Source organism: Echinops telfairi, unplaced genomic scaffold (assembly GCF_000313985.2).
Source record: "Echinops telfairi isolate 266 unplaced genomic scaffold, ASM31398v2 ScPeMD7_29;HRSCAF=101, whole genome shotgun sequence".
NCBI lineage: Eukaryota > Metazoa > Chordata > Mammalia > Afrosoricida > Tenrecidae > Echinops > Echinops telfairi.
The window spans coordinates 9,726,561-9,741,386 of NW_022103926.1; the positions used below are offsets into that span (position 1 = coordinate 9,726,561).

General features: G+C 40.3%; 1 protein-coding gene across 1 annotated transcript in view; it reads right to left on the minus strand.

Moving 5' to 3' along the window:
* The window catches only part of PI4KA (phosphatidylinositol 4-kinase alpha), a 119,041-nt gene that overhangs the window by 81,366 nt on the left and 22,849 nt on the right, over positions 1 to 14,826 (minus strand). The window contains exon 3 of the mRNA XM_045289575.1: positions 4,236 to 4,329. Coding sequence (XP_045145510.1) covers positions 4,236 to 4,329 — 94 coding nt within the window. The remainder of the gene's footprint in view (positions 1 to 4,235; positions 4,330 to 14,826) is intronic.

Consider the following 14,826-nt stretch of genomic DNA (forward strand, 5'->3'; position numbering starts at 1 on the left):
TAGGCAATGGCAAGCCATCAGAGATGATGAGAAGCCCATGGTCAAGAAGAATGCAGGTTCAGGTAGATGCTTATAAGAACAGGACCAGACGGGGCCCACCCAACAAATTAGATCTATTCCACTGCCAAAAAGGACTATGGTGTCCTTCACAGGCACCAGCCCTCTTACAGCCACAAGTGGGCCCAGGCGTCAGAGAGAGAGGCAGATTATGTGGTTACTGCAGTCTTATAAGTCGTTAATTCTAAAATGTTGGTGATCTTCCCAGTGGATTTTGGAGTCTTTGGAAATCACTACACAAGAACAGTGGCATTCCAGGTGTTTATTTTACTACAATGCTTGGCAGCTAGCACATACCACACTCAATGCCACCCAGTCAATTCTGACTCACATAACCATGGAAATAGTTTGGAAGGACAGAAAGGATCAAAGGAGGAGTGGGAAGGGGGAAAATGATAAGCTGAAGAGATGAAACTTCCCTTTGACCATAAAGAGAACTCAAAATACAAGTTAAATACATATAAATCCAACCAAGTGGTATCTCATTGTGATTTCAAGGTATACTTCCTTGATGACTAATGATAATGAAAATTTTTTTCATGTGCGTATTTGCCATTGGTACAAGGGTGTTTCAAAAGGTTCATGGAGAAATGGATTGAAAAGATCATGGAAATTTTCCATGAACTCCTTGAAGCCCCCTTGTATATGCTCCCTGAAGAAATGTCTATTCAGATCTTTTTCTGTTTTTCACTGTTGAGCTATACAGTTAGTTCTCTACGTATTCTGGACACACGCCCCTACCACATACACAATTTGTAAATATTTTCTCCAATTTGGTGGGTTATCTTTTTCACTTTTGGATTTCAAAAGGATTATTTTATACGAGGTAAAATTGATGACAGTAACTCTAAACTATGGGTGAGGAGGTTAGGAGGCAGTGAGTCTATGTCAATAGAGGGTAAGTAATAGGAAACGGCACAAAGAATGTAACTATGTGACAAAAAGCATTAATTGATACAGAACCTGTTGAATGGGTGAATGGGTGTCTTGTGTAGATTTTTGCCAAGATGAATAGGAAAAAATTTTTTTACACTTTGGTCAATTTATCTTTCTTTTGTTGCTTGTGCTTTTGATTTCATATCTAAGAATTCTTTCCCAAATCCAAGGTGATGAAAATTTACTCTATTTTAAATTCTAGGAGTTTAAATGTTTTAATGCTTACATTTAGATCTCTGATGAATTTTGAGTTAGTATTTATAATATGGTGTGAGATAAGCATCCAACGTCATTATTCTGCATGTGGAAATCCAGTAACATCAGAAGCATTTCTTGAGAAGACCCTTTTTTTACTCATCATAGAAAAGTCAATCACAGATGTGTGGGCTTATTTCTGGATTCTATTCCACTGATCTGTCACTATACCAGTAAGTACCACAGAGTCTTAACTACAGTTGGTTTGTAGTAGTTTTGAAATTGGGACATGTAAGTTTTCCTACTTCGTTCTTTTCTAGATGAGATCGTTTTGGCTATTTTGTGTCCTTTCCAATCCCATGTAAAGTTTAGAATCAGTGTTTCGATTTTCACAAAGAAGCGAGCTGGGACTGTGCTAGGGTCTACATTAAATCTATAGATTAGTTTGGAGAGCACTGCCATCTTAATACTGCATCTTCTGACCCATGAACACGTCTTTCCATTTATTTGGGTCTTCTTTCAATTCTCTCTCTAGGTACAAGGCTTGCACATCATGGGTTAAAATTATTGGTTAAATTAATTCTCAAGCATTTTATTCTTTTTGATACTGTTTACAAAGTTTTCTTAGTTCCCTTTTATTGTTATATTGAAACACAATTGAATTTTGTTTTCTGATCTTGTACCGTGAAACTCAAAGTATCAATGGAGAAACTACAAATCTCTGAATCTGAGCAGAAATTGGGCAGAAAGCCCATGACCCTGCTACCACTAAATACTCAATGTCCCATATTCCTAGGCCCTCTGAAGGCCATTTCAGTTGTGACTCATTTCTCCATTGTCTCCCTCAAAAAACAAAAGTCAAAATCTAACATACAATGAGAAACAAAACACCTTCTAGGATGGCTAGAATTTTAAAAGTCCAGTAACAAGTGTTGTAGAGAAACCTCTATGTGTAGAATTTGGAAGTCATATATGAGAGGGCATCAAAAAGTTAATGGGAAAATGGAATTAAAAGACATCGGAATTTTTTCATGAGCTTTTCAAAGTTCCCTCATACCGATGGGTAGGAATGTACAGTTGTTTTGGAAAATAGTTTTTGACAGTTCCTCATTTAAATACAGAATTACTAAAAAGACCAGCAATTCTACTCCTCAACATATACTCAAGAGAAAGACTGTGTTCACACAGAAACTTGTACATCTTCACAATTGTTAAGTTTGAGCCCATGGTTGGAGCTACCATGTCAATCCATCTTGTTGAAGGGCTTCCTCTTTATCGCTGCCTCGCTGCTTGACCAAGCATGATGCTCTTCTCCAGGGACTGGTCTCTTGACAGCATGTCCAAAGTATATGAGATGAAGTCTCGCCATCCTTTCCCTCTATAAGGAGCATTCTGACTGTATTTCTTCCAAGATAGATTTGTTTGTTCTTTTGGTCGTCCATGTACTTTCAATATTCTTCTCTACCACCAAAATTCAAATGCATCAATTTTTCATTGGTTTTCCTTATTCAGTGTCCAGCATTCACATGCATATGAGGGGCCTGAAAATGCTGTAGCTTGGGTCAGGCAGGTGTACCTTAATCTTCCAAGTAATATCCTTGCTTTCCAACACTCTAAAGAAGTGTTGTGTAGCAGATTTATCCAATGAAACACATCATCTGATCTCCCAACTGCTGTTTCCATGAACACTGGCTGTGGATCCAAGCAAGACAAAATTCTGGACAACTTCAATCTTTTCTCTTTTTATCATTTTACCACTGGTCCAGTTGTGAGGATTTTGGTCTCCTTTACATTGAGTTGTCATCCATACTGAAGGCTGCAATCCTTGATCTTCAACAGCAAGTGCTTCAGGTCCTCCTATTTTATTTATTTAGCAGTATTATGAGTTCAAAAGGTGAAACAATTTAAATGTCCTTCAGCTTCACAAATGGACATAATTATGCAATGGGACATTGTTCAATAATTGAAAAAAAATTGAAACACTGAAACACAGGAAAATATGGGTGAATCTTGAATCATTATGCCAAGAGAAAGAAGTTATTCATAAAAAACATATAAGATACCAGTCATTGTACAGTCCAGAAGTGGGAAATCTATTTCTCCCTTTTTAAAAAATTTCTTTTTTTTCTTCAGAAGTGGGAAATCTATCGAGATAGAAAACAGATTGGGAATCATTTAAAGCTGGAGATAATACCTAAGGGGTGGGAGGATCTTTATGAGGTGATGAAAAGGTACTAAAATTGACTGTGGGATTAGTTACATATATTTGTGAATACAATGAAAACATGGTATTAGATACTGTAAGTGAGGGAAGTATATGAGGTGTGCATTATCTCTAGATAAAGCTCTTTAAAAAAGGAAAAGAAATAAGCACGAATTTATGCTATTTCTAAAGGTTCAACATTTGGGACTTGGCAACAGTTGCAAAATGATAAATCTATTGATAGTGAACATCATGGCTGAGTCCCATCAGTGGTACTCATCACTTCAAACACCAGGAAAATTGACTTCACTCCATGAGAACTAAAGACCTGTTGCTATTCAGAAGTGAGCCGATTCAGAATCAGAAGACAAAGAACTGCTCCATGGGGGCTTCAGAGACTGTGAATCTTTAAGGGACCAGACTGTGGCATCTTGCTCCCCAAGAGTGGCCAGCTGGTGGGTTCAAAATGTCAACATTTCAGTTGGTAGCCAACCACTTTAGCCACTGTGCCAACAGAATTCATATCATTCCACAAGGAGCGTGTCAATCTAAGGGTAATAGAGTTGGGAGACAGGCAGGTGGTCCAATTCTGGCAAGTGGGGCATAAGACGAAGCTCTGGAAGGTCTCAAAGTTCTTGCTTACTCAGTACCATGGAGAAAACTAGCCTGCTCAGCCCTGCCTTCCCTCCCTGATCCTGGTGCTGTGAGTCAAGGTCCCACAACACTGGGGTAGGCAATCAAACGACCACTAGGAAAGATACTGGCTAGAAACATCCTAAGTACACTTGGTCTTTACAGAACACAGAAGATATGTATTCAGGGGGGAAAAATGACACAAACTTACCTCTGCCTTTCCGAGCTGTGCTTTCTTCTACCCAATACACTTTGGGAAGACCTTTGAGAAGTCGAAGAAGGTATGGAACAATGGAATCCTTGTGCTAAAAGAAAAAAAAACACATCACAGTTAATACATTAACTCATAGCTTTTCCATGTAAGTGAAGTTCAAAGCAAAGTAAACCACATCCACAACCACATCACCTTCCTCTTTCCCAACAGATCTGTGATCTGCCAAGTCCAAGTGAAGCAATCCACCCTACTCTCTAGAGCTCAATGTCTGACCGTGGATCAAGTCTCCACTGGGGGCAGGTCCCCACCTAGAAGATGTGCGTGCACACAATCAAAAGTGCATAAATGGGGAGGGACTCAGCCCTCAACCCCATCAGAGGACAACAGGTTAAGATCTTCTGGATAGGCTCTAGTCTGGTCTTGGTGGCTCCTGGAAGGCTTGGGGGGTGAAATTGCAGGCATTTGTGGTACTGGCTCTATTTTCTGTCAATCAAAAAAAAAGTGGAGCCAGGCTGAACAGATATGCTGTAGAGGAGACCTGACCTTACACCCTCTCTCATATTGCCTCAAGCTCTGGGCTGCACTGATGCAGAATTATCTGATGATTTCTTTGCCTAGAAGACTTTGGCATTGTCTCTGCAATACTCAATGTCAAATGGGACCAAACTGCCCACACCATGGGCACACTCCTGCCGGCTACTTCAACATCACCTCAGCAGCCATTACATCTCTGGCCCAGGGGGTTGTGCCTGTTGTGATTGGCTTTACCAGTGTGCCAGTCAAGTACATTGTCATAGTGCTAGAAGATTCCTTGGAGAAGTTTTCCTGGCCTTTTCTCAGTGATGTATGTTTCCATGTTCTTGGAACTTCTTTGTGATGGGCCCCCAAGATCGTCCTGTGTCCTTTTGGAAAGTCTATCAGTGTAACCCCTTTAGAATATCACAAGATGGTCTGCTGGCCTCTATGCCTTGAGTTTAACTGGCCTAGCAGATCACTCTAGAAACCACTGTTTTCACTGGACCAATTTTTGAAGGTAAGACTAATATGCGTGTGTTGCTGGGGGAGCTTCTTTGCAGTTGTCCGCTTGTAGAGACATGTTCTGGCATGATCTGTTTGGATTAGACTCGTACATGTATGAACTGGAAAAGGCAAAAAGAAAAAGAAAAAACCCTCTGAACCATCCTGAGCTTCTCACTTCTGTTGTTCAGGGCCTTTGTCCTCTTTCTCTCCTCTACATTCCCTCGTTCCTCTCAAAATGAGTGTTAGCCTTCAGAGCTGACATTCGCTCAATGAAAACATAATAATCTATCATTGGCAGTTTTTGCTTTCCTTCCTTCATATGTGCTCCACATAAGGGGAATACTATTTAATGTTGCCAAATATTTTAAAAGACACTTGGCTGAGCATTATGTTTTTTTAAGAACTTTCCATCTGAGATCAAAGCGACAAGAATGGCTTCAATGATTAGACAACATCAATGAAATAAGTAAAATTTAAAGTAAGGAAAAAAAGGTGGACCATTTTTTTAAAGAAAAATTAGACAGAATCATAGGGGGCAGTGCATTGATGTTCATGGGTAAGGAACAACTCAAGAGAGGGTGAAAATGTGTAAAAGTGGGCTGTGGGTGGCACGAGAATTGGCCAGCTTCACAAAAAGGAGGGAGAAGAGTCATTATCAGTATCAACAGCTCAAGACTGGTGGCTATGAGGTGAAGGTCAGACACACCTCCCTCCATTCTCAACTTTTTTACTAATTCTGACACCAGTCATCCTTCCCACATCACTCTCCACTTTTCTGCTGGCTTCGATAACTTGTGGCAATGGCCATATTGAACTTATAGACAATACTCATGATTATAAGGTTTACTAGGAAAACAACAGGTTACAATTCAGGATAAGGAATGACTCCAGATACAGTTCTTTAATCAAGACAGCTTCCTCTCAGCTGTACTCAAGCAGGCCTCTCTCTGGCCCTCGGTCACTCAGATCTCTTGGGCTGGCCCAACCTCTGCTGTACTGGGGCAAGTGTTACAAAAGTTTTCAGTGCCACTCTTTTTTAAAAAAATCATTTTATTGGGAACTCATACAGCTCTTATCACAACCCATACATACATTCATTGTGTCAAGCACCTTTGTACATGTTGCCAGCGTCATTTTCAAAAAAATGTTCTTTCTACTTGAGCCCTTGGTATCAGCTTATTCATCCTGTCCCCATGAACCCTTGATGATCTATAAATTACTATGGTTTTTTTTTTTAAACATTTTATTAGGGGCTCATACAACTGTTATCGCAATCCAAACACATCAATTGTGTAAAGTGCATTTGTACATCATTCTCAAAACATTTTCTCTCTACTTAAACCCCCGACATTAGGTCAAATTACTATGCTTTTTATGTCTTACACCAACCACTGTCTCTTTTCACCCACTTTTCTGTTGTTCGTCCCCCTGGGGGTAGGGGTAGTAGTCAATCATTGGGATCAATTCCCCCTTTCTCCCCCCACCTTACCCTTACCCTCCTGGTATCACTACTCTTATTCTTGGTCCTGAAGGGTTTATCTGTTCTGGATTCCCTGTGTTGTGAGCTCTTATCTGTAGCAGTATACATCCTCTGGTCTAGCAGGATTTGTAAGGTAGAATTGAGATCATGATAGTGGGGGGAGGAAGCATTAAAGAACTAGATGTAAGTTGTACGTTTCATTGGAGCTATACTGCACCCTGACTGACTCGTCTCTTCCTTGTGACCCTTCTGTGAGGGGATGTCCAATTGTCTACAGATGGACTTTGGGTCTCTACTCCACCATCCCCCTCATTCACATCGATAAATTTTTTTGTTCTGGGTCTTTGATGCCTCATACCTGATCCCAGTGATACGTTATGATCACACAGGCTGGTGTGCTTCTTCCATGTGGGCTTTGCTGCTTCTCAGGTAGATGGCCGCTTGTTTATCTTCAAGCTTTTAAGACCCCTGATGCTGTATCTGTTGATAGCCAGGCACCAGCAGCTTTCTTCACCACATTTGCTTATGCACCCATTTTGTCTTAAGTGATCATGTGAGGAAGGTGAGCATCACAGAATGCCCGGTTATTAGAACAAAGTGTTCTTGTATTGAGGAAGTACTTGAGTAGAGGCCCAATGTCTGTCTGCTACCTTAATACTTAACATATAAATATATGTATATAGATCTATTTCCCTATTGCTATATATAAATACATTTACATATGTACATGCTTGTATTTAGACCTCTATAAATGTCTTTTGCCTCCTGGTTCTTTCCTCTATTTCCTTTTACTTTCATCTTGTCCCACTATCATGTTCGACCTTCATTTGGGTTTCAGAAATTCCTCTCGGCTACATTGCACTTGATCAAGCCCCACCAGGTATCCTACGGCCTCCTCACCATTGATATTAGATCACTTGCTGTTCCCTTGTTCCTGGTCAGTGCTACTCTTAAGTGCTCAGAGGTAAGAACTCTACCAGTAAACCTCAGCAAGCCAACCTCCATTGGTAAGTTCCTGGAGGCACCCTGCTCCACCAGCAAGCCTCCTGTCTGACAGCTCTCAGCTACAAGCTGTCTCCTGTTTTGCTTTTGCTGGTTCTCCACTGCACACACTATTGCTTATCACTGTCTTGTGCTGTCTCCAGTGTAACATGTCTTCTGGGTCTAGGAGGCTCTCAGGACAGGGGCCCCAGATCCAAAGGACACACTCTGCTCCCAGCTCTTTTTTTTTTCTTGCTGATACCAAGTTCCTTCCTTTCTACCTCTGGAATGGTACATTTTAGGCCTAGCTGGATGGCAAAACTGACCAAGCCCATTGCTATGGTTCTACTCCTACAAGGGTGTCATGCACCTATGTCTGCATTATAAGGAAGCTATGTAACATCCTTGATGGGTCACAAGCACTTTAAATGCATAGTCCTACCCAGTCAATCGTGGGACCAACCGTCAGATGTGGCACTGAGCAAACCATTACATGATTCCAACCCCTACTTTCAAGTTACCCGACCTGAGGCCAAATAGCCCAGAGGCAAGTATCACAAAACTTCAGAGATTTTTCTTTGGCAGAAACGGGGGTGGGTGTCTCTCCTACAGCAATGGTTAAAGTTCTTGGAGCATGTGATGAGTAAAACCATATCAGATCACAGCTTACTGAAGATTTCCAAAACATATATTAAAAAAAAATCCAAGTATCTACTATCTTTACTTTCTTTTTTTTTTTTTTTTTTACCGCGCTGGCATTTAATAAATGTTTAATATAGAATATACTTAGACAGGTCCTGGCACATGGAACAAACCTACCCAATTAATTGGTGTCTTTTTTTTTTTTTACTGACATAATTTTTTTTTTATTAAACATTTTATTAGGGGCTCATACAACTGTTATCACAATCCATACACACATCAATTGTGTAAAGCGCATTTGTACATCATTCTCAAAACATTTTCTCTCCACTTAAACCCCCGACATTAGGTCCTCATTTTTCCCCTCCCTCCCCGCTCCCCCTCCCTCATGAGCCCTTGATAGTTTATAAATGGTATCTTTACTTTCTTAATGTACCACAATTAAACTTGGAATTCAGAAAGAATTCTCAGTAATGGGTGATAAATATAGAGAAAACAAAACAAGCCACACCACTTTTTTGTTGGAACTAAAAGTTTACTTTTAAATTTCTCTTAAAAGGCATACAAAATACATTTTAAGACTTAATTTATACCTCTGGAAAAGAGGGTGTGTTGTTAAACTCATCTGCAATAATGTATATTTTGGGAAGGAAAGACATGGTTATTTTGAAGCTTAGCTGTGCATGTAAATCAAATAAACTCTAGAAGGCACACAAGTTCAGAAAGCATTTTAATATTTTCTCCTCCTCTACCCCCCAATTGAACTTTTTGGTTTGTTTTTAAAACTTTATTTTGGTTTAAGGGATTAACAAACCATTTCCTGTCGTGTTGGTCTACTGCAGAAGCCCTTGGAAGATTCTCGATCTCCACCAGCACGGGCGCACAGGGAGAGGAAGGCACCACAAGTAGACTGGATCTGGCACCCCAAGCCTGGTGGAAGTCATCACTCTGAGCTGAAGTATTATTGTGAACACTGAGTTCTTCAGGTTTTGCTATGTTTGTTCCTGGACAACCGTGATCTTACCAGCCAGGTCCGTGCATGGCGTGGGCCGAGGTGAGGTGAGGCGGAGGCAATTGAACTTTTTTACCCAATATATTCACATATATCACAACTCAAAACTACATTAACATTAAGAAAAACATTCATTAACAAATCTCATTCCCACCTGTTCCATCAACTCTGTCTTGTCACCAACCACTTTGTTTGGATTTTATACATGCTTCTGAAGAATAATCAGTGCATTTGAATTAAGATGCTGGAGAACAATATTGAAAGTACTATGGACTGACAAAAGAACAAAGAAATTTGTCTTGGAAGAAGTATGATCAAAACGCTCCTTAGTGGCAACGGTGGCAAGGCTGAGTTTCATGTACTCTGGACATGTTGTCAGGAGAGGCTAGCCCCTGGAGGAGGACATTATGCTTGGTAAAACAGTGGAGCGGTGAAAGAGGAAGACCCTCAAAAAGATGGAGTGACACAGTGGTTGCAACAATGGGTTAAAATGATGGGACAGCAAGTAACAACAACATGCTTCCAGTAAACTTGGTGGCATGGTGGGTTAAATACAAGGTCAGTGGTTCAAACCCACCAGCTGCTCTGAGGAAGAAAGAGGAGGCTGTCTGCTTCCATAAAGATTGATGGTAGGAAGTATTCAGAGAAGATTTGACACCAATACTACACAAACTATTCCAGATCATCGAAAAAGACAACAAATTCCCAAACTCAGTCTAAGAAGGCCTAATAACACTGATACCCAAACCAGGCAAAGAACCCACAAAGAGAAAATTATAGACCAATATCCCTCATGAACAATGACGCTAAAATCCTCAACAAAATTCTGGCTAATAGAATCCAACATCATATCAAAAAAATAATTCACCATGGCCAAGTGGGATACATTCCAGTGATACAGGGATGGCACAAATGCAAAAAGCAATGTAATCCACCACATAAGCAAGGCAAAGAAAAAAAAACCATATGATCTTATCAATAGACGCAGAACATATTTGCATCAAATGTATTTGATAATATCCAACATCCATTTTTGATCAAAAGAGTAAAATAGGAATAGAAGGGAAATTCCTCAACATAATAAAAGCCATATATGAAAAACCTAAACCAACATCACGCTCAATGGGGAAAAGCAAGAAACATTTCCACTGAAATCAGGGACCAGACACGATGTCCACTATCACCACACTTATTCAGCATGAATAAGTTGTCATCAGACAACAAAAAGAAATCAAGGGAATACAAATAGGTAGAGAAGTGAAACTTTCACTATTTTTAGATCTTATGATCCTATATATAGAAAACCTAAAAGTCTCCACAAAATGCCTACTGGAAACAATTGAGGGATTCAGCAAGGTAGCAGAACACAAAATTAACAAGCAGAAATCAATCAGATTCCTACAAAAAAGACATTAAGAAAATAATACCATTCACGATAACCACACAAAAGATTAAATACTTGGGAATAAACTTAACTAAAGAAGCAAAAAACCTTTACAGAGAAAACTAAAGAACATTACTACAAGAAACCAAGACTTACATAAATGGAAAAATATCCCATGCCCATGGATAGGCAGACTGAATACTGTGAAAATGTCAATACTATCTAAAACAATCTACAGAAACAACACAATTCACATCCAAATCCCAAATATTCTTTAAAGAAATGGAAAAACTCATTATGGGTAGGCAAAGGACCCAGGATAAGTAAAGAACTTCTTAAAAAGAAGAATCAAGTATGAGCCTCACACTACTTGACCTGCAAACCTACTACATAGCCACATTAGTCAAAACAGTCTTGTTCTGGTACAATGGGAGCTATATAGACCAATGGATCAGAACAGAAAACTCAGACACAAATGCATCAGCCTGTAGGCAGCTAATCTTTGACAAAGGACCCAGAAATACCCAATGGGACAAAGACAGCCTCTTCAACAGATGGTGTTAAGAGTGAAGCAAGACCCTTATCTCTCCCCATGCACAAAAACAAACTCAAGATGGATTAAAGACCTAAATGTACACTCCAGAGCTATCAGGATCATCAATGAGAAGGCTGGAACGCTTTTAAGGGTCCTATTTCAGGACATATGTAGACTACCAAGCATAATGAAGAAGGCACACATAGAAGACGGCAAGACGGATGGCTGGGACTTGCTGACATTACAACACTTAGGCACATCAAAGACTTCAATAGGAGAGTAAAATGAGAGCCCACAGACCAGGAAACTTTTTTTTAACCAATGAGACATTGGAGAAGGGTCTACTTACCAAAATACACAGCACTGTACAAGAGCTCAGTAAGAAAATAACAAACAACCCAAGAAAGAAGTGGGGAAAAAGACATGAACAGACACTTCACCAAAAATGACGTACAAATGGCTAACAAACACATGAAAAACTGTTCAGGATCACTGGCCATCACGGAGATGCAAATTAAAACCACAATGAGATACCACTTTACACCCACAATGCTAGCCCAATTCAAAAAAATAGAAAACGAGGAGGACAAAAATTAGAAATGTGGGTGAGGGGAGACAACAGACGGTATAAGACACGAAATAACAATAATAATAATATATAATTGAGGGTGCAAGTTTGGGGGAGGGTTGGGAAAAAGAGGTGCTGATACCAAGGGCTCAAGTAGAAAGAAAATGCTTTGGAAATGATGATGGAAACATATGTACAAGTGTGCTTAGTACAACTGAATTATGGATTGCTATAAGATCTGTAAGGGCCCCCCCCCCAATAAAATGATTAATAATAACAATTTTTTAAAAAGCAACCAGAAAGCAACAAATGCTGGAGAGGATGTGGAGAGACTGGAACTCGTATACATGGTTGGTGGACTTGTAAATACATACAGCCACTATGGAAAATTATATGGATACTTTGAAATCCCATATGATCCAGCAATACCACTGTGCAGCATAGACTCCAAAGAAATAAGAGACACAACACGAGTGGATGATTGCTCTCCCATGTTTATAGCAGCACAGATCACAATAGCAAGAAACTGGAAGCACCCAAATGCCCAACAGGGGAAGGATGGATAAAGAAACTATGGTACATATACACAATGAAATACCATGCATCCTTAAAAAAGCAGCGATGAAAGCATCAAACACTGTATGACATGGAAGGGCCTGGAAATCATTGTGCTGTGTGAAGTTAGTCAATCACAAAAGTACAAATATTGTATGAGTCCACCATTATAAAGAGAAACACCAATTAAACAAATTTTAGAGAGCAATTCAAACCAAAACAAAGGGGTGGAAGGAATGTCTGCACACCAGCCATCACCCCCTTTATGTACACTTCTTAAGAACAACCTCGAAAGAGAAGACCTCACATTGGCTGGGATACTCCTTCAAGAAGGGGGAAAAGGGAGAAGACCACTTGATGCTCTACAACACAGAGACAAGGCTGTGATGAATCAACAGGCCCTCCACAGGAATGAGAGGAGAAACTGGAAAATCAAGTGACGACCTGGAGCATCTATAATTCAGAGGGGGAGCATCTATAATTCAGAGGCAGCGCTGATATTTTAGTTCATGAATGGGGAGGAACAACCTCACATTGCAAAGGTAAGCTAAACATTAATTGTAGGGAACCTAAGAGGATTGAATAAACCCAGTTCTATATTCCTGGGTAGACACTTCGAATGTGTTTCTCCCCAGCCCTCAGTGAACCACACCATGGACTAAGCACTATGATGCCCTGGCCTCCCAGGGAACATAACATCCTCCAAGGGTCACACCAGAAGGACTCAACGTGGAAGCCCAACTGAACAAACTGGGCCCTACCTCCAAACTACCTGTACCCTTGAACTCAGGACTGAAATACTTTGAGAGGAAGCAAAGGATGGCCACTCCAAAACTGTGGAAATGATGGTTGTTGGACCTTGGGTAGAACCCCTAGCTTAGTGGGTGTCCAATGAAACCCAGTACCACCATATATTTAGTGTCTCAATGCGCCTCTTGCATTAATATGACAGGTTTTAATCTGATAGGCAAGGGTCTGCCCTTGTAAGAAATGATAAAAGAAAATTTCCCCTAGCACCAACTTCCACACTCAATGTAAACAGAGCTCAAATTAAGAAATCAATTGAACAACTCGTGGGTTACGGCTTGCAGTTAGACTGTACTCGCATATCAACAGTACTTTATATCAACGGTCCTTTAAATTCCATGCCATTGGATACATTCTTGATATTATCAATGCAACCTTATACCCCAGAGGGATGATTGACAATGTTTCTCTTTTTTGTTTCTAATGGGTTTGTTTTTGTTTTTGTCATAATATGACCACCTAAGTACACCAGAGTAATTCATAACCCATGGACAAGCAGATGGATTCTGGGATCCCACGTAATTCTAGTCCCAATCCAAGAACAGTTAGTTCTTAAAACATGGCTCTGCTTGATACTCACCTTCACGAAGACAAGTGTGCTACAGCAAAGTGTGGTAAAGAAAGCAGACAGTGGTGCCCAGCTATCAATTGGAATAGTGTCTGGGGTCTTAAAGGCTTGTATTCAAACAAGCATTCATCCAAGTGAGGCATCAACTAAGTCTACACTGAAGAAGCACACCATCCTGTGTGATCCAAAGATGATAACAAAATCCAAATATGAAAGGGAAAGTATCAGAGTTTAAATTGTGAACACCCAATTTGTATAAGGCTATGGAGAGCAGAGGGAGCCCAAAATCCATCTATAGACTATCTAGTCAGATTAAGCGTCTGGCAGATCCCCTCTAGCCATCGGCAAGGGACTCGAACAGCTTTACTATTAGACAGAGATTATTGAAAACTTGATTATGGTGGATCGAACCACGGTATAATATGATATCTGGTCAGCTGACCTCCCTCTTGACCCAACATGAATTTGCTCTAAGCTCAAATATTTCTCACTTGTTCCACAAGAGAAATTTCTCTGGCTTTTAAAATATTGGTGGGTCTCAAGAATACTTTGTTCTAGCAACCTGACATTCTGTGATGCTCACCTTTCTGACACGACCACTGACGACAAAATGGGTGTATAGGCAAATGTGGGTGAAGAAAGATGATGGTGCCCAGCAATCAAAAGACATAGCATCTGGGGTCTTAAAGGCTTGAAGTTAAACAAGCGGCCATCTAGCAGAGAAGCAACAAGTACACATGGAAGGAGCATATCAGCCTGTGTGATCACGAGGTGTCGATGGATCAGGGAACAGGCATCAGAAGACTCAAAACAAAACACAAAAACATATTGTTGAGAACGAGGTGGGCTGGAACAGACATCCCAAAACTACTTGTAGACAATAGGACATTCCCTCACAGAAGGGTCACAAGGAAGTCAACCAGGGTGCAGTATAGCACCAATGAAACACACAGTATTCCTCTGGTTCTTTGAGGTTTCTTCACTGCCCCCTATCATGATCCAAGTCCTACCTTTCAGTTCTGGCTAGACCAGAGCA